Source organism: Lampris incognitus, chromosome 9 (assembly GCF_029633865.1).
Source record: "Lampris incognitus isolate fLamInc1 chromosome 9, fLamInc1.hap2, whole genome shotgun sequence".
Classification (NCBI taxonomy): domain Eukaryota; kingdom Metazoa; phylum Chordata; class Actinopteri; order Lampriformes; family Lampridae; genus Lampris; species Lampris incognitus.
In genome coordinates this window covers 3,294,564-3,315,572 of record NC_079219.1, presented here as the reverse complement: position 1 = coordinate 3,315,572, position 21,009 = coordinate 3,294,564, and the positions used below count along the sequence as shown (strand labels likewise).

At 42.4% G+C, this 21,009-nt stretch overlaps 1 protein-coding gene across 2 annotated transcripts; it reads left to right on the top strand.

Annotated features, from left to right (window-relative positions):
• Nucleotides 1-890: 890 nt before the first annotated feature.
• On the top strand, nucleotides 891-17,737 carry rpa2 (replication protein A2). 2 transcript variants are annotated; one of them, XM_056286620.1, is made up of 9 exons: nucleotides 891-1,113; nucleotides 2,052-2,143; nucleotides 4,175-4,276; nucleotides 5,354-5,467; nucleotides 10,763-10,837; nucleotides 14,102-14,218; nucleotides 15,407-15,532; nucleotides 17,018-17,112; nucleotides 17,249-17,737. In XM_056286620.1, the coding sequence occupies exons 1-9, from the start codon at nucleotides 1,101-1,103 to the stop codon at nucleotides 17,334-17,336; spliced, it is 822 nt and encodes a 273-aa protein (XP_056142595.1). In that variant the 5' UTR covers nucleotides 891-1,100; the 3' UTR covers nucleotides 17,337-17,737. The 2 variants fall into 2 exon arrangements, with proteins under 2 accessions (XP_056142595.1, XP_056142596.1); XM_056286621.1 differs by lacking the exon at nucleotides 10,763-10,837.
• Nucleotides 17,738-21,009: the final 3,272 nt, after the last annotated feature.

Genomic DNA, 21,009 nt, shown 5'->3' with positions numbered 1-21,009 from the left:
CTTTCAGATATATGTAACAAAACAGAATATGTATGCAGTAACTTTCAGATATATGTAACAAAACAGAATATGTATTCAGTAACTTTCAGATATATGTAACAAAACAGAATATGTATTCAGTAACTCTCAGATATATGTAACAAAACAGAATATGTATGCAGTAACTTTCAGATATATGTAACAACAGAATTTTTATGCAGTAACTTTTAACAATGCAAACGGGAGCGAGATCTCTTATTAAAATACAATAAATTACACTTGTGAAACAGATGTAATTAGAGAAAAAAGTCCTGTTACCCTTTATAGTTTAGGTAGATAAAGGTCTCAGTCACATTTGAGTAAAATAATCCTATTTATATAAATGTCATAGGATCTTTTTTTGAAAGATATTTTATTTTCACGGACCCCTCGCAATTACACCACGGACCACTAGGGGTCCGCGGACCCCCGGTTGAGAAACACTGCGTTAGAGGACGCCGTTCTGGCCATACTACTACTTTTACATTTGGATTATTTTTTTCGTTCTGTCTGATTTTTGGCGAATGGTTTTTTTTTTTACAGAATAAATTCGAGTTGGCGTTAAATAGTCACACTCGCACACTGTACTATACAGTCCGTAGTAAATAACCCAAAACACCGGCACGTCCCTTAAGCTTCCTGGTTCGTCACCATGACGTACACAGCGCGGAAGCGTTATTAGGAAACCCGCCGCTTTTCTGGGCACTCTGTCTCTGATTGGCCAGTACTCGTACCCGGTTTCCGCGAACTCTGCCTCTGATTGGCCAGTACTCGTCGCCTCCGTTGCTTAAGGCTAGGGTTAGGGTTAGCCAATCGGAGACGGAGTAGGGGCGGGTCTTCCTAGTTTTGCCCGGAAAAGCGGTGGGATCCGTAATAGCGGAGCGCGCGGAACTACTCAGTGCGTTTTCATTGGACGGGAGATTTCGCGGCAGTTCTGCAACGCGCATGCGTCGTACTGTGTAAATTCAGCGCGCGGGATCCGGCCGGTAGACGCTTCTCCGACATCTTTCTCCGTTCCGCTCAAGTCTTCGTTTCAACAGCTCAGACATTGTTATCGTCAATTCGTACAAGCTGCTATAAAGATGTGGAATCAGGGTGAGTATAACGTCTGCGTTGCCGAGAGCTGTCGGGAAGTCGGAAGATGTCGCTGGTTTGCTCTGCCGCCTGTTAGCGTTAGCATGAGTGGTCGTCGCTGTGTTGTTATTGTGGTGTACTTTGGCTAACGGGGCGGTCAGAGAGGGGCCAGTGATATGGGGGGGGGGGGTAGGGTGGGGGGGGGGCTGCAAATTGTTCTTAAAACTTGGATTATAGCCCTTTGCAACACGACTGTTGTTTATACAGTGGGGCAGTCAAGAGGAAGAGACACGATTTGACTAATTAATGCAAATGACTGTTTGAACATAAGTTCTATGTGGAGTCATAGAGAATTGAAGTTATTGTGCTCAGGCCATCTTCTTCGTCTCCCTTGTTACCCTATAGGAGATGAGGTGATTGCAGACAGTTCTGGTGCAGTGGCGAAATGCCTTGATTCAATCAATCAATCAATCAATCAGTTCAATCAGTTCAATCAGAGTACTTGAAACTGATTTCACAACATGTACTTGTTTTTTATAATCTGCCTGTAATTTACTTTTTTTCCTATTTTTTTGTGTTTTCAAATGTGTAATTTTGCAACTGTGCTGCCTATCTTGGCCAGGTCTCCCTTGGAAAAAAAGAGGTTTGTAATCTCAACGGGATCCTCCTGGTTAAATAAAATAATCAAGGTGCATTTTCTGTCGCGCTTTTCTAGCTGCAACAGCCACTCAAGCCAGGATAGATACAAAGGACTATAATTTTATGGTCTATTGTGAGAATTGTAGGAATGAGATTATTATTATGACGCACTTATGTGATTCGGCCACTAACCAAATGCACATCTATTATTGTTTTTGCTTTAGAAGCTGAGGTGGCAACAAGGATGGCCAGGTTTACACTGGGGCCACCCTCAATCAGCCCAAAGTGCATTTTGAATGTTCCGTCTTTTATTTTTTCAGGAGGATACAGTGAAGGAAGCTCGATTGGGTACAACCAGTCCCCAGGAGGCTTTGCGTCACCTTCATTATCCCAGGGAGGAGAAAAGAAAGGGGTCTGTCTCTTTTGTTGGTTCCTTTCTACTAACGATTAACACCAGTATAGCAACATGTTGCATTTATACACTCACTGGCCACTTTATTAGGTACACCTTGCTAGTACCGGGTTGGACCCCCTTTTGCCTTCAGAACTGCCTTAATCCTTCGTGGCATAGATTCTACAAGGTACTGGAAACATTCCTCAGAGAGTTTGGTCCATATTGACATGATAGCGTCACGCAGTTGCTGCAGATTTGTCGGCTGCACATCCATGATGCGAATCTCCCGGTCCACCACATCCCAAAGGTGCTCTATTGGATTGAGATCTGGTGACTGTGGAGGCCATTTGAGTACAGTGAACTCATTGTCATGTTCAAGAAACCAGTCTGAGATGATTCGAGCTTTATGACATGGCGCGTTATCCTGCTGGAAGTAGCCATCAGAAGATGGGAACACTGTGGTCATAAAGGGATGGACATGGTCAGCAACAATACTCAGGTAGGCTGTGGCGTTGACACGATGCTCAATTGGTACTAAGGGGCCCAAAGTGTGCCAAGAAAATATCCCCCACACCATTACACCACCACCACCAGCCTGAACCGTTGATACAAGGCAGGATGGATCCATGCTTTCATGTTGTTGACGCCAAATTCTGACCCTACCATCCGAATGTCACAGCAGAAATCGAGACTCATCAGACCAGGCAACGTTTTTCCAGTTTTCTATTGTCCAATTTTGGTGAGCCTGTGCGAATTGTAGCCTCAGTTTCCTGTTCTTAGCTGACAGGAGTGGCACCCGGTGTGGTCTTCTGCTGCTGTAGCCCATCTGCCTCAAGGTTCGACGTGTTGTGCGTTCAGAGATACTCTTCTGCATACCTCGGTTGTAATGACTGGTTATTTGAGTTACTGTTGCCTTTCTATCAGCTCGAACCAGTCTGGCCATTCTCCTCTGACCTCTGGCATCACAAGGCATTTTCGCCCACAGAACTGCCGCTCACTGGATATTTTCTTTTTTTCGGACCATTCTCTGTAAACCCTAGAGATGGTTGTGCGTGAAAATCCCAGTAGATCAGCAGTTTCTGAAATACTCAGACCAGCCCGTCTGGCACCAATAACCATGCCACGTTCAAAGTCACTTAAATCACCGTTCTACCCCATTCTGATGCTCGGTTTGAACTGCAGCAGATCGTCTTGACCATGTCTACGTGCCTAAATGCATTGAGTTGCTGCCATGTGATTGGCTGTTTAGAAATTTGCGTTGACGAGCAGTTGGACAGGTGTGCCTAATAAAGTGGCCGGTGAGTGTATATTTCAGCTAGGTTGCCTTGAGTCTTGCAGGGCGGCCTTTTCACTACCTATGTTATTCTATACTTTTACAGTGGTTATTGTGCATGTGCGGTCGATACCACTCAGATAGAGAGGCACTTCACCTTTTTGTATGTATAGCTGTATTCACGCATGCACTGCAACTCTGAACTTATCTAGACATTACCTGGAGGAGCTGTATGTGAGAACGCAAATGTCCGAATTAAACGGACCAGACATTAGAAGGACTTTACCCACCCAGCTCCCTAGTACAAAGTCTATGTAATGTCCGATTGAGACCATGTGAGAATAGAGCAGGTCGTTGTCCGGAGCCGTAGTATTCAAAGCAAGCAAGTGGGTGTGTTAACGATGTTTCTATTATGTGAATGGCACGAAACTGCACCAGTCGTATGCTTTTTCTTTTTTTTTTGCTTTCTACTCTTTTTGTGTTGATATTGTGGATAGTTCCAAATACATGTAGTATTGATATCAACACAAAAACAGTCATGCATCCATCACCTCTGTCATGTCGTGCCTCCTGAACGCTCTACCCACGCGCCACCTCTCTCCTAAACCAAACAAGAGTATTCTCAGTAGGTGAGCACGCATCTGACATGGACTATCTCCTGTTAGGTTAATTAGTATTAGACATGTGAAAGAGCAACTCCGGGCAATGCCCAGACCTGATTCTCTGGACATTGTCCGAAGTTCATATGTGAAAACGGCTTGTGTTTATTTTACCAGAGAACACGTGCCACACAGCTTATCCCATGCACAGTATCTCAGCTGATGTCTGCTGTCCAGACTGATGAGGCTTTCAGGATTGGAGAGGTTGAAATTTCCCAGGTAAGATGTTGCTAGTGAATCACTGCTGTACTCTGGCAAAGAGCCGTAATAAGATAAAATCCATAACTGTCCCTGATACTACCATCACACATAATCATTAAATTTGTGGTTTAAGCATGTAGATATGTCATATGTCAAGACATGGTTAAAATACATCAAATGGCAACACGTTCAAGTTCTTTTGTCAAATGCACAACAGTACAGCACGGCAGGCATTGCTGGCAATGAGATGCTTCGGCAGCAGCTAAAGAATATGGCATGACAAATTGAAGTTAAAACTGTAATTTTTTTAAATTAACAATAAAAAAATACAGTATTTATAGTCAAACATGAGTAATTATAAACTAAAAATTCATGGAGTTGACAGGACAGAAAATAAAACTTAAAATTGAACTAAGAGCACATATTAAAATCTAAAATTTGACAGCTGACAATGGAAATGTAACAGTATTTACAGAGGTATGTAATTTTAATAAATGTGTTAAATGTATCTGTACATAGTGCAGGAGTGGTATGGCAGAAGGTGAACAGTGCAGTATAGTGCAGAACAAAGTGATGTTTTTTAGTGTGCACTTTGCAAGAGAGAGAGAGCGAGAGGGGACAGGAATGTGCTGCGCTGTTTTCACCACCTTCTGTAGAGTCGAGGGCAGTGCAGCTTCCATACAAGACAGTGATGCAGCCTGTCAGGATACTCTTGTGCAATGGACCCTGGAGTCCATGCCGAATTTCTTCAGCCTGCCGAGGAAGAAGATCATTTTCATCATTTTCATGGATGATGAAAATATTTCACTGATGAAATGTTTTTATCACAAAAGCGACCTATAGTTAGTCAAAAAAGTGAAATGACTGGGTTTGATTTAGAAATTATATGTTCTTAAATTTTTGCATCTGCTTATTTGCATAATGCATCTGCTATAGAAACACAGTCATCATTTGTAATAATAACAACTTTTTATCAGAGTGCAACATATACGATCTGCACTTGCGATTCTTAAAATCATGCACAAGTACCAAAACATATGCATAGGATACACAGTCATTCTTGACTGTATTACTGTTTTATGTTCTGTACCTCAGGTTACTCTTGTGGGTGTTATCAGGAGCACAGAAAAATCCATGACGAACATCCAGTACAAGGTTGATGACATGACTTGTGCTCCTATGGACGTTAAGCAGTGGGTGGACACAGAGGTAAGTCAGGGCTTTGTGGCTTTGCACTCACAAGTATTCCTTGTTCACAACTATTCCACTCCTTACTAGTGATGTTGGAAGTAATTTAAAGCTGCCACTAGGAGTTTTGATGAGATCTTGATTTTTGTTGTACCCCTGCGGACAAAAGCAAGTATTTCATGGCATTTTGCCTCTTGCCGCAAAGATCTACCTTATGCTAACTCGTGCATTTGTTTTGTCTCTAATTTTGGCTCTGTATCTAGTCTGCGTGCCATAAAGTGTTTTCATCAGATTTTGTGGGGAATCTAACCCAGAGACAAGCATTTGGAATTGTTATCTAGCAATATCTATCTATGTAGCTACTGTAACAGGCATGGGCGCATGTCCATGAATACTGTGGGATGACATCCAGCGCTTTACCTGTGCCCCCTTCCATAGGGTTAATGGTTCTGTCAGGAAGGGCATCCGATGTAAAATTTTGCCAAATCAGTATGCGCATTGAAAAGACCATACCGGATCGGTCAAGGCCCAAGTTAACAATGGCCACCATTGGTGCTATGCCCTCACAGGGTACCAATGGAAACTGTAAAATTTGCTGTGGCAACCCTTGAGAAACAGAGAAAAAGCCAGAAGAAAAAGAAGATATAGCAAATTCTAATCTTCTTTCTGAAGGTCTCAAATTCTTATGCCAGTCATATTAAGGCATCAAAATTGAATTGAGACTAATGTAAAAAATCAGTGAAAAACTCCTCCTGGCAGCTTAAATTGGGGTACTCAGATGGTGCAGCAGACCACACCAGCATGTGCATGCATCATGGAAAAACCTGCAGTGGAGGATGCACATGGAATTCTGTGCCCTTCGCAATTACTGAAGGGGTCAAGCATTGGTAAAACCTGGGGAGAACAGAATTGGACATGCCAAAGTGGAACGAAAAATCAACATTGAATAAATATTTTTCTGTTGCATTGATTTTTAGATCAATTTGGCTACAATGTTCCCGAATTGTAAACACACCAGAGGACTGCAGTGGTGGTGGGTGTCTGCTCGAATTAATTTGTCATTGTTAGACGATACAAAATAAATTTGATATTCAATGTTAATTTAACATAATGTTTTGACATGATGACTGAAGAAAATCCCACACACCGCTCTTGCTCAGTCAGTGACTGCCTGAGTTTGTTACATATATAACGATGAATAAAATTCAACTTGAGAAGAATGATAATGAAAAGGCATGGGCAACATTATGCTGACTGCTCTGACTATTATTATTTGATACACTTTTCATAGATCTCATTGGTTTAAGGCAAACCACCAGTTGCTTAACTTCTGGGTGTTGCATGCGGTGGGGTAGGTCATCATATTCTTTGTTTGGGGGACAGTTGGTATGAGTCCTTTGTCATCAGTCCCATGACATTTCTGAGTAATGTCAACACAAGTATGATGAGAGTCCTCACAGAATAGTGAGAGTCTCAATTAGTAAGGCTGTGTTTTGTGCAGTTTAAACGAACTCTGGTGCGTTTGCCTGTTTAGCCACGGTTCGTTTGGGCAGGTGTCAGTAATCTCATTCAAGCTCTGCACCGGAACTGTGTGAAAAGATTGGTTGTGGTCCACATCCAAGTGAACTGAGGGGCAGTTCGTTTGTCGTGTGAGCGCTGCCCGTACCAAACTCGTGAAAAATTAACAAAACGATTTTCTGAATAAGTCGAATTTTATTTGTATAGCCCATTATCACAGATTACAAATTTGCCTCAGTGGGCTTTATAGCAACACAACAGCCTGTCCTTAGACCCTCACATCAGATAAGGAACAACTCCCTAAAAAAAAAAAAAAATTATCCGGGGGGGAAAAATGGGAAGAAACCTCAGGGAGCACAACAGAGTAGGGATCTCTCTCCCAAGATGGACAGATGTGCAATGGATGTTGTGTGTACCCAATTTACACAATACAACAGAATTATAAAATCTATGAAGAATATGATGAGGAGGATGCCAAGCAGTGACTAGATGGCACCGGAACAGCCCAGGACCTGAGCCACGTGACCACCATCACCACGTAGACCTGACAGGAGGACAGACTACACATGCACACAAGAGAGACTCACGTCACACCATTCACATACGTGGGAGAAGAGACAAAAAAACAAACAAACACATTAGTCATGTCTGAGTGAGAGAAGGATATAACATTGAAAAAATGTGATGAGGAGGATGCCAAACAGTGTCCAAGTGGTGACCACCATCACCGTGGAGACCTGGGAGAAGGACAGACTGCATGTGCACACACGGGAGACTCGCATCACACCATTCACATACATAGAAGAAGAGGAAGGAGAAGACATCATTCAGAGAGCGAAAAGATGTGAGAAAAGAGCAATTTGCAATAGTCAATATCTATAATCTCATTAGCAGAACAGTGCTTGGCAAATTCATTGAGACAGGAACCGACCCGCCATGCAGTACAGGTTGTGAAGCACTCAACTTAAAGGCAACTAAATGTAAGCTAAGGCAAAAAAGATGAGTTTTTAGTTTGGGTTTAAAAGGACTCAACAGACTGATTGTCTGACAGCAGCAGGCAGGTTATTCCATAAGAATGGGGTCCGATAGGAAAAGGCCCTGCCACCAGCTGACTTCTTGATAACTTTGGATACACACAGGAGTGCTGTATTTTGAGAGCAGAGCTCGAGATGGAATATACGGTTTAAGGAGATCAGACCGGTACAACGGGGCAAGCCCATTTAGAATTTTATAAGTCAGCAGAAGCACCTTGAAATCAACATCTGAAGACACTCCCTCATTCGTGCAATTATTGAATGGATGTCTCAGTCAGTTTTTGGCAACCATTTCAATGGTAGTGAGGGAAAAACTGAATAGTTAGTGACCTACAGACCATTCCCAGTTTCATCACAAGGGGTCCTCGTCTGCATAAATTTAGTTGTCATGTTGATTGAGTACACAGGGTCTGTTAACTGATTTGAGTGTCTTATTGTGTGTGTGTGTGAGTGAGTGTAAAATTAGGAAACCCCTACTTACTTTTTATTTTTTCTGATATTGATCTTCCCGGTTTCAGGCAGGGCAGACCAAAGTCTTTTTTTTGGGGGGGGGGGTAAGTAGAGTTAAGTTTGGTGTGCTCAGTAATTAAGAAAACTCAGATGATGATTGTCTGACGGCAGCAGGCAGGTTATTCCATAAGAACAGGGGGCCCGATAGGAAAAGGCCTTGCCACCAGCTGACTTCTTGGTAACTTTGGGTAAATACAGGAGCCCTGTATTTTGAGAGCAGAGAACTTGAGATGGAATTTATGGTTTAAGGAGATCAGACAGGTATGATGGGGCAGCACCTTGAAGTCTGGTCTAACATGGATAGGAAGCAAGCCAATGAAGGGAGGCAAGAATTGGTGTAATATTGTCAAATTGTCTAGCTGTAGTTAGGATTCTAGCTGCAGCATTTTGAACCGTCTGAAAACTTTTAGTGCTAGCATGTGACAGACCTGAAAACCGAACATTACAATAAGTCTGGATGAAGCAAATGCATGTATTAGAGTCTCTGCGTCAGCCATAGACAGGAAAAACCGAATTTGAGCTGTGTTATGTAAGTTAACAAAGGCAGTCTTGGTTATGTCTTTAATGTGCTTATCAAAGGAAAGGCTGGGATCAAACTTAACACCAAGATTTTTGGCTGCCACACTTTGTGTAATCACATAGTTGTCAATTCTTATTATTTGATTAAATTGGTGTGTGTGTCTAGCAGGGCCAATGACCAGCATCTCAGTTTCAACTGAATTTAAAAGCAGGAAATTTAGTGACGTCCAATTTCACAGCAGTCAAGCAGGCCTCTAAATTAGTAATTTGAGTGTGATCATCAGCCCTTATAGGCACATACAGCTGATTGTCATCAGCATAGCCACCAACTCTTCTGAGCCTTCCCAGTCACTCCTCCACCCCCTCCGCCAATCCGGGGAGGGGTGCAGACTACCACGTGCCTCCTCCGGTATATGTCGAGTCGCCAGCCGCTTCTTGTCACCTGACAGTAAGGAGTTTTGCCAGGGGGACGTAGCGCATGGGAGGATCACGCTATTCCCCCCAGTTCCCACTCTTCCCCCGAACAGGCACCCCGACCGATCAGAGGAGGCACTAGTCCAAGTCCGAGTGTCCAAAACATACAACCACAGATCTGATGATACGACCACAAAGTCTATCTTCGACCTAAGGTGTTTTGGCACCAAGTACACTTATGAACGACCTTATGTTCGAACATGGTGTTTGTTATGGCCAAGGCATGACTTTCACAGAAGTCCAATAACAAGGCACTACTCGGGTTCCGGTCAGAGACGCCGTTCCTCCCCATTCACGCTCCTCCAGGTTTCTCCATCATTGCCCACGTGAGCGTTGAAGTCCCCTAGCAGGACTATAGAGTCCCCAGGCGGAACCCTATCCAGGGCACCACCGTGAGACTCCAAGAAGGCCTGATACTCAAAACTGCTATGCGGTGCACAAGCACACACAACAGTCAGAGCCCCCCCCCCCCCCCCCCATTGACTCACAGTCGTATAGACGCGACCCTCTCATTCCCCGGGGAGAACTTCAACATGGCAGTAATCAACCGGGGACTTGCGAGTATCCCCACACCCGCCCGGCACCTGTCACCTTGGCAAACTCCGGAAAAGTAGAGTCCAGCCCCTCTCCAGGAATTTGGTAGCAGAGCTGTGTGTGGAGGTGAGCCCAACTATATCTAGTTGGTACTGCTCCACCTCCTACACCAGTTCAGGCTCCTTCCCTGCCAAAGAGGTGACATTCCATGTCCCAAGGACCAGTCTGTGATGCTGGAAGTCGGCATGCCCTGGTCCCCACTTTTGCCTGCTGCCTGGCCTACATTGCACCTTACCCCATTTCTCATCCCCATGGGTGGTGGGTCCACAGGGTGGTGGCTTCATGTTTTTTTGAGCTGGCCCCATTGGCCTAGGCCCGGCAACCAGACGCTCGCCGGTGAGCTCCCTTCCCAGGTCTGACTCCAGGAGGGGGCCCTGGTTTCCCTTTTCCGGGCGAGGTGCTGTGGCTCTGCTAATGTAAATTCATTGGTGTCCCTGCTAAAATTTTTGCCACAGATATGTATTTCACTCAGTCATTTTGATGTCACTTTTTTTTTGATGTGCCTGTAGAAGAGATTCGTGAATGTGTATCACATTTTTTAAAGATTTCACAATATGGAACACAAACGAGTTGCTCTCTGCTGATATAATTTTCACTTGAAAAAGTTCTAAACCAGGTGTAGGATTCTATATCATTTCAATAATTTGTAAATAAAATTCTTCCTTAGGATCCCAGTGTGGACAGTACTGTCGTGCCTCCAGGCACATATGTCAAAGTCTCTGGCAACCTTCGCTCCTTCCAGGTGAGCTTACTGTCCAAAGTTCCTCTACATATACCCCGTTAAAGACTGAAACCTATGTGTATACACTTTGTATGAATAGAAATGCTATTTTCACCGAGCGCACCAACTAAGTTAAAAGGCTGTGTGAAATGTAGCATAACTGTCAAGCTAAGTTTATTTCAGATAAGCACTTTTGCCACAAGGTAATAGCTTGTATGTAATTGTTAAGGAGTTTTCAAAGTACTTTTTAGATCGCTCTTTCTAGAATTTACAATAGAGGCAAGCAAGATCGAGAAACGGGGTCATACAAGGTCATCAGCAAAAGCAAGGGCATGACCCTGGTTGGGTAATTGGTACTGTCATCTTTCTACTGTTTTAGGACAGAACTGGTGGTATTGACTTTTTTTTTCACATTCCGTTTCAAAAACCTGAAAACAACATCAATAAAATCAACATACATAGATGTGCTCAGGCACATTTATGTATGTTGATTATGCAGTGCCTTGGAAAAGTATTCAGCCCCCTTGACAGTCATCACTAATTTCTGGATAATAAAAGATACTCGCACATCTGTTCCTGAACTATATTATTTCCGTGAACTCATAAGCTCTAACAGCATGTTCCCAAAGCCAAAATAAGTTGTTTCACTGACTTTTTGTAAATAAATTAAAAACTAAAATGTAGTGCTTGCATAAGTATTCAACCCCCACATATCAATACTTTGTAGAGTACCCTTTTGCTGCAATAACGGCCATGATTCTCCTTGGGTACGTATGTACAAGCTTTGCACATTCTTTTGGAGTAATTTTTGCCTGTTCTTCTGGGCAGAATTTGTACAGGTCTTGCAGGTTGGTGAGGTAGCGCCTCTGGACAACTTTTCAGTCTGTGCCACAGACTTTCAATGGGGTTGAGGTCTGAACTTTGGCTTGACCACCCCCGAAACATTCACCTTTTTGTTGCTGAGCCATGCCATTGTTGCTTTAGCCTTGTGCTTAGGATCATTGTCCTGCTGGAAGATGAACCTTCTCTCAAGCTTCAGTTTTATGGCAGACTGCAGCAGGCTTTCTTCCAGTATTTCCCTGTATTTAGCTCCATCCATTCTTCCCTCAATTTGAACAAGGTTCCCAGAGCCTGTAGATGAAAAGCAACCCCTTAGCATTATGCTGCCGCTGCCATGCTTCACTGCAGGGAGGGTGTTTTTTAGGGCATGTAACTGTCTCAGAGATAGTTATATTGAGTTCTTTCAGCCGTTAAAAAAAAAAAATAAAAAAAAAGATTAAAAATGCAATAAATAAGTGGTTAAAAGGGGCAACATTGATAAAAATTTATTTGAAATATAACATGGTAAAAAATGTTAGTTAAAAAAATGTTTCCTTTACGCAAGGTTTATTTGACGTTAGAGTAACGGGTCACATGACCAGAGTTTCGTCAAGGGCATAGCCGTTGCATAAATCATCAGAAGACATGATTTATTTTATATCGCTTTCTCTATCGTCAGCAAACACTGAAAACTACAAGAAAATAAACGACAAAAGGTTTAAGATATACATCTCTCATTCCGTTTAAAGTCTCTCAAGCTAGTGTCCATTGATCAACAGGCCCAAACGTTAGCTCGACAAAAATATTATGAAATCAAGTAAAATAGCTGAAAACATATCACACTGTCCATGTAAAGCCACATCAACAACATTATACACAAATATAAAACACACGAAGGACAATTACCGTGTGCACCTCTTGAGCCACGTGTAGAATAAAGTTGTTTTGGGGGCTGTATACGGAGATGTCTTTCCTCTGCATCTATGTTGGTTCTGACCCATAATGCAACGGCTATGCCCTTGACGAAACTGGTCATGTGACCCGTTACACTGCAAATAAACCTTGCATAAAGGAAACATTTTTTAACTAAAGATTTTTTACCGTGTTATATTTCAAATAAATTTTTATCAATGTTGCCCCTTTTAACCACTTATTTATTGCATTTTTAAACTTTTTTTTTTTTACGACTGAATGAACTCGATATAAATTATCTCTGAGGCAGTTACAGGGCATGACCAGTGTTGGGTTTGTGCCCACACATCGTCTGATCTGACCACAAAACCTTTACCCACATCCTAACTGGGTCTCTCTCATGTTTGGTAGCAAACTCCAAGCGTGCTTTTATATGCATAGTTTTGAGCAACGGCCTCTTTCTTGCCACCCTCCCACACAGGCCAGATTTATGGAGAGTCCGTGATATGGTTGATTCATGCACATTTACTCCAGTTTAAGCCACTGACCTCTGGAGCGCCTTCAAAGTGATTGCAGGATCCTCTGTGGCTTTCCTCACCAGCCCACATCTTGCTCGGACACTTGTCTTTGAGGGACGGCCTGTTCTACAAAGCATCTGGGTGGTGTGATACAGCTTCCACTTTCTGACAATGGATCCAGCAGTGTTGCGTGGGACATCCAAACATGTGGATATTGTTTTTTATCCCTTTCCCGCCTTCTGCATTTTAAACACTTTGTCTCTTACTTCAGTATTATGCTCCTTTTGTCTTCATTTTCTGATGGAGTTCATGCGTGGCTAATGAACTTTACATGGAGTGCTTTTTATACCCATAAACAAGATCATTACTTTAATATGTTACAGGTGCATACTAATAATGTCCAATTGTGTTAACCTGAGTTTGTTTTAGGAATAATTTGTCATTTGTGTAAATTTTGAGCTTTCAGAGCACAAGGGGTTGAATACTTATGCAAGCACCCTATTTAGTTTTGAATTTATTAATAAAAAGATTGCGAAATATAGCTTAATTTGGCTTTGGGAATGTGCCGTTATAGCTTATAGGTTCACAAAAATAATATTGTTCAGGAACAGATGTGTGAGTGTCTTTTATAATTCAGAAATTAGTGACGACTGTCAAGCGGGTTGAATACTTTTGCAAGGCACTGTACATATTAACCAGTTGTTAGGTGCAGTTAGCAAGGAAATGTAAAAGCCATTGAAAGGAGGAGGATGAAATTGACAAATTTCCCAACAAAGTAACACAACTAACCATGCGACATGTTGCCGACATGATGCCAAGGACAAATTATGTGGCACTGAGAGCTGGCGTGCAAGTTTGGTTTGCAGGCCTGTGTGCATTGTGGCACGTCATGTGCTCTGCTGATCTGTTTTACTTGCACAAAATGGCTTAGCTGCATTTCAGCACGTACAGATCTGAGGTTCCTCTTTGGATTCTTGTGTGTCCTGTCAGATGTGCTGAAGGTTTGGGTTGACTTTGTGTCTCTTTCCTTTTTCAGAATCATAAGTCTGTGGTGGCGTACAATATCAGGCCCCTGGAGGACATGAACGAAATCACCTCACACATGCTTGAAGTGGTGCAAGCGCACATGCAGCTCAGCAAACCACAGACTGTGGTGAGACCTGTTGTTTTGTTGATAGGAAAGACAAGATCTGAATAATTTGTTTTCTAAAATAGCTATCAATGCCTATCAAATCAATTGATCGTCATTAAAGGTTGTTTTTATAATCGTTTTCTACTAGAATTACAAAACAAAATATCATAATGCAACATTTAGATATCTAACTTACCACTGGATATCAACATGCAATTTAGGTAGCTTACATATGCCATTAGATGTCTATATAAAATTCAGATATCTTAAACGTTTCATGAAATATTCTGCACTTTAAATGTCTCGCACATGCTTTTTAGATATCAACGTCAATGTGTTAGATATCATTACGCAATTTAGATATCTTAGATTTAGGACCCCTTTTAAAAGATTCTGCCAGAAAGCAGGCTATGAGGAGGAAGGAAGCCATGAAGGGGGAAAAAACAAGTTAACAAACAACTTATTTAAAATGCAATGAGGTAAGAATTTCAACATGACTGCCTAACGAATCTGAGGCTAACTGATGCACATGTTGCAAGTCTTGAAAGAATGGGGCATATTGCCCAAGCAGTTGATGGAGCGTCATGGCCCATGTGTGAATCGTCACACCATCATTGCTCAAAGGTCTTATCAAGCGCCCGTAAAGCTACTGAGATGTTAACATGCATTTTAAATGTTTTGGCCATAACATCCCATTTAGATATCTGTACAACCAGGTTGAGGATGTCTCCAACTAAAGTGTTGCTAATATATTTATTTTTATTTTTTTGTCAATGATACCATTTTTGCATTACTTACTAGCTCTTGTTTCTTCATGCATCTCTAATATGTTGCTATTTCTACACCAGTTATCAAAAATGACTTTCACCTATGCTTAAAGTGGAGTAAATCTATTGTTACAATTAACTGTGTATTAATGAAGAAATGGTTAAGTTATTTATTAACAAGGCTCAGCGTTTTCGGTTTTTACCGATTTTCACCGAAAAATACCCAGATTTTTTAAAAGGAGCAGATAGGTTTAAACCGATTTTCACCCGGATTTTGTTTCCACGGATCCAAAGTTGTTCCTGTTCGTGTGAGGTTATGTAACCGTGTCCTCTTGTGGCAAAATTCGGCATGCTGGATGGCTTTGAAAAATAAAAACCGAAAACGCTGAGCCTTGTTTATTAATGAACATGTCGCCACTGCATGATTTTGGTTCTCTTTCAGGTGGGTGGTGGAGGAGAAATGTCACGGTCTGGTGTTGGAAACATGGGAGGAATGGGAGGAGTAAGTGGGGGATACTCTGGTGCAAACGACATGGCTTACAATGGGCTAAACCCAAATCAGAATCAGGTAAGAAAACGTGACTGGTCTCAGAGAGAAACTGGGCTTCCTCTGTGGGTTGGCCTGACATAAAGACATGCATTATTTTAAAGCCACCATGTCAGGGTTACAGGCCTGACAGCTGACAAAGTGGCCTAATTAATTGTCATTGAACAACACACAGTTGTTGTCACTTATTAATCTGTCAATGATTTTATGGATAACCTGAGAGCAATAATTTACAATTTAAACTTGGAGCATTTGAGTATTTGGTAAGCGGTTGCCCCGAATCAAAAATTATTAATATATATTTTTCTGTGTGGAATATGTGGAGGTGGAGTTTTATAAAGAGTTGAAATGCATATAATGTAGTGCTTTACTGTTGTCAGTAGCAAGCTACATTGAGTTTACTCATGAGCTTATTGATCTACTTAGCTTGCTTACTTACTTATTTTACTTGGGTTTCCTCTGGGTGCTCCGGTTTCCTCCCACGGTCCAAAGACTTGTAAGTCAGGTGAATGGGCCGTACTAAATTGTCCCTAGGTGTGAATGTGTGTGTGTGTGTGTGTATGTCGGCACTGTGATGGTCTGGCGGCCTGTCCAGGGTGTCTCCCCGCCTGCCGCCCAATGACTGCTGGGATAGGCTCCAGCATCCCTGTGACCCTGGGTAAGGATAAGCGGTTTGGATAATGGATGGATCTATTTAGCAACTGTAGCAAATCTGTAAAGGCCAAATGGCTGATTTCTATGGCAGCCTGATGAGCTCAATGAGGCCCCCTTAAAATTTGGACAACTATTTGCACTGTGCCATCTGTCAAGAGAAGTTTTTCAACAACATATTTAACAGCAGCAATTTACCAAAGCCATACTTGCAACAAGTCCATTAGGAATATGCATAGCTGATATATTTTCCTGGTCATTGTAATCATTGACACCGAATACTAAGACACACACTGAACACCAAGCTGTTCACTCACTGCAAGTTGCTTTAGACAAGAGTGCCATCCAAGTATCTGTCATTCAGATTATTTCGTTATTAAATGCGTGAGAGACATTTTTTTTTTTTTAATATTAGAATATTCTTTTAAATATTAGAATATAGGCAGCACGGTGGCGCAGTGGTTAGCGCGGTCGCCTCACAGCAAGAAGGTTCTGGGTTTGAGCCCTGGGGTAGTCCAACCTTGGGGGTCATCCCGGGTCGTCCTCTGTGTGGAGTTTGCATGTTCTCCCCGTGTCTGCGTGGGCTTGCTCCGGGTGCTCCGGTTTCCTCCCACAGTCCGACATGTAGGTCAGGTGAATCAGCCGTACTAAATTGCCCCTAGGTATGAATGTGTGTGTATGTCAGCCCTGTGTGATGATCTGGCAGCCTGTCCAGGGTGTCTCCCCGCCTGCCGTCCAATGACTGCTGGGATAGGCTCCAGCGACCGTGAGAGCAGGATAAGCGGTTCAGGTAATGGACGGATAGATATTAGAAAATACGTGCATGTCAATATGATTTCCTGTTCCCCTCTGAAGGTTCTGAGGTTGATAAGGAGTTGTCCAGATGCCCAGGGAATCAGTATTCAGGATCTTAAACAGCGACTTAGTGGCATGAGTCTGGCTGTCATCAAGTAAGAATAATTTTCAACTTTTGTTTAAGGCCATAGCTTGAAAATTTTTGCCCTCTTTCTTTTTGACAGTGCTTTTTGTCAAGAAGAGTCTCACAAATAATATGCATCGCACTTCCCCTCTGTCCCCAAATGACAGGCAAGCGGTGGAGTTCCTAAGCAATGAAGGACACATTTTTTCCACCATCGATGAGGATCACTTCAAATCGACGGACAGTGATGACTAGTCTAGTTCCCTTCCAGTTCCTGCTGTTAGCACTTACACACCAGTAAGTTACATACAGGTGACCTCAACCAGATCAAATGTTCGTCACCAGAGTGATGTTTTTTTTTACACAGGACTAACACTCCTCCGTCATTTCCACCCATATGGTTGTGGTTGTTTGTTTAATGGCGTGTTACAGAGGGGGTTGTGACTGTTGTTTCAAACATCCTGTTTTACATGGTTGCCTCTGCTATCAAGGCCTCATGACTTTGCTGTGAGAAACTTCTTTATCAGTTGAAACCATAATTTCCTTTCTTCATCAAAACAGATTTTGTCATTTTAAACCGTTCATTATAAAGTTCCTGGATTCATTTTGTTTCTCATCTCTGTAACTTTTTTTTGCCAAAATTAAATTAGTTTTCAAAAATGTTTCTATTGTTTAAAGTACTTTATTACTACATCGATCCACAGTTTCGGTTATGAAATATAAGACAAGCGTTGTTTGCCATTTGCACAGGTATGCAAGTACTGCGTTTACATGCACAGTTAAGTCGAGCTACGGTTATAGCTCGATTAGGCCATGTAATTGGACTACTGTCGTTGTCCCAGTATACAAGAACCGGGGGGGAATCGATTTATTGACAAATGTCCGATCCCCGGTACGGTAGGTGGCGATATGCCCCCTTTCAGCTGGTTGCTATTGGATGAAAGACCGCAGCGGGAGCTATAGATCATGCGCCGAACACCTTGGCCAGTTCGGGGCTGATTGAAGCGTGTACACGTCAGAGTAAATCGATCCCCAACTGCATTATCTAGGTGTGTTAGTCCGACTTTGAGAAATTCGATTTAGTACGATTTCAGTCAGACTAACACGCTTGCATGTATTTTAAAAGTCCAGTTTTAGACTAACACGATAAATCGACTTTTTCTAACATCATGGAAAAGTAGTCACTGGAGTTTGTGTACGGTTCCCTCAGTCAATTTAAGAAAAAAAGAGACCCTGAGAAGAGGAGGAGTTGGGGATGGAATAGTAAATTGGATGAGATTATGGTCTGACAGGAAATGGGGATGAATGGATGTTGTGTACTGTTAGACTGACAGAGCAGACCAGGTCAAGGATTATGGCCTTTGACATGGGTGGGGAAAGTGACATGCTGGGTGAGGTTGAAATTGTCTAGTAGAGTGATGAATTCTGATGCAAACTTGGAGGTGGGTAAATCAATGTGGATGTTAAAATCACCAAGCAGTAGTAAGTGTGAGGAGAGAGATGAGGCTATTGTGAGGAGTTCAGAGAGGTCAGACAGGAAGAATGGATTTGGTGTGGATTATTGGTACCGTAATACAATGAGTAAAGGCGCCATCAAATAACAACACTTAACACCCCCACTCGCTCTTAGCTCACTGGGTTACCTGGAGAGAGAAAAAAAAATTTCTTTACCTTGACAATGAGAACACACTCTTTGCACTTCTAAGTGCCAAACATGTCTTGAGCAAACCTCTTTAGCTTGGTGGCTGGCTTTGTCATTACATCAGCGATCATTTGGTCAGTAGGACAGTATTTCAAGATTACCTTTCCATTATTTACAGTTTCCCTTATGAAGTGGTACTTAATATCAATGTGCTTCCACCAATGCCTGTTTACTGGGTTTCTGGCTAGGGCTATAGTACCTTGGTTGTCTTCGTACACCTTTGTGTATATTTGTATTTGTCTATACCTCTGAGTAGCTGTTCTAGGTACATACATTCCTATATAGCTGATGCTAAGGACATGTACTCTGCTTCGCAAGTAGATAGTGCTACTGTCTGTTGTCTTGTCTTCCATGAGATCAAAGAGCTTCCTTCACTTAGACTGACACAATAGCCTGATGTACTACGTCTGATGCCCAGTCAGCATCACTGTACACTCTTGGACCTAGTCTGTGTCATTTCTCTTGAAGCGTAACTTCTGTTTTGCTGTACCTTTGAGGTATCTGAACACGTGTTTTACAGTGTCCCAGTGTTCTTCTGTTGGTTCAGCAAAGTGCTGAGATAGTTTACTGACCACGAAACTTATATCTGGTCGAGTGCATGTGGACAAGTAAATTAAACTTCCCACTGCCTCTCTGTACTTTCTTGGCTCTTTCATTTTTTTCAGCATTTTCTGAGTACTCAAGTTTTGGCTCACATGGAGTCTCTCTGGACCTGCAATCCTGCATTTCAAATCTCTCCAGTATTTTGCTTACATATCTCTTCTGTGACATTTGAACTTGACCTTCTGCTTGCTCAAAATCTGTCCCCAAGAAATGTTTCAACTTTCCCAGGTCTTTCATTTTGAACATTTCGGTGAGCATCCCCTTTACACTTTTCAGTACACCCTTGTCGCTAGCTGCTATGATCAGATCGTTAACCCATATTATCAAGATTACATTTTCGTTATGTTTTTCTCTTGTATACACACAGTTATCAGTGGGGTTCTGTAAAAAAACATTTTCACTCAAACATGTATGTAACATAGCATTCCAGTTTCTGCCTGACTGCTTTGGACCATAGAGAGACTTCTACAACTTACATACTAGCTTTTCACACGTTTCTGGCTTTTTCTCATAACCTTCTGGTTGCTCTATATAGATTTCACAGTAAATTGGTGCATGCAAATATGCTGTCTTAACGTCCATCTGGTGTAAGACTACTTTCTCCTGCGCTGCCTTCTGCATGACCACTCTTTCACTTGTCATATCAGCTGTGGGTGAGAACGTCTCCTCGTAGTCAGTTCCTGGTTTCTGACTGTAGCCTTTTGCTATGAATCTCGCCTTGTATTTATTTGATCCATCTATGTCACACTTGAGTGCGTAGACCCATCTACCCCCCACTGCCTGTTTACCTGGTGGCAACTGGGTGAGGCTGAAGGTCTCGTTCTCCTCCAGTGACCACATTGCCTCGTTCATGGCATTTTTTCACTGCCTTGATTTGGTTGACGTTATGGCGTCCTGGTAGGTTTGAGGAATGTCGCATACTGCTCTATAACAAGAGTCCACGCATGTTTGCAGTTTGTCCTCTGTATCCTCAGTCTCAAATTCCTGTAGGTGAGCTGGTCTCCTCTTGGTTTGCGGTGGGTTCCTTCTGATTATAGTTTCGGTGACTTTGCCCGGCTGTGTGCGTTCAGTCTATTCAGATAAAGTCCCAGAAACTCCACTCTGAACACCCTGACCTGGTACATTTTCCACATTTTCATCAACTTTTTCTTCGCTGTCGTTGACCCTGGTATGTACATTCCTATCACCATATTCTATGTATGACTCAGGTGTTTGTGTTTCCTTTTTTTTTTTGGCTGTCTTGGTTGTGAACTTCACCAACCTGTGCTTTTGGACCCTCTCTGTGTCTGGATAGTACACTAGATAAGCTGAGCTGTTTTTATCGTAGCCAATGAAAACACCTTGCTCGCACCTACAGTCTAGCTTCCCTTTCTCTTGCTTGTAAGCAAAACACATTGATCCAAATTTCTGTAGTTTGGATATGTTTGGTTTCTTGCCTGTGAACAGCTCGTATGGCGTTTTCTTTGTGCACCTACTCCTCATATAAGCTGCTGTCTGTATAGCGTCGTTCCATAGCTTATCTGGTAACTCGCTTTCTATCAGTAAGCATCTGCTGATATCATAGAGAGCTTGCCAACCTCTCTGCTGTGCCATTTTGGTGGGGTGAATAGGGTGCAGACATCT

Bases quoted from the DNA above. Each gene is read 5' to 3' on its own strand.
- rpa2 (XM_056286620.1), top strand. The intron at 4,277-5,353 runs GTAAGATGTTGC...TCTGTACCTCAG, and splicing joins GAGAGGTTGAAATTTCCCAG to GTTACTCTTGTGGGTGTTAT. The intron at 10,838-14,101 runs GTGAGCTTACTG...TTCCTTTTTCAG, and splicing joins GCAACCTTCGCTCCTTCCAG to AATCATAAGTCTGTGGTGGC.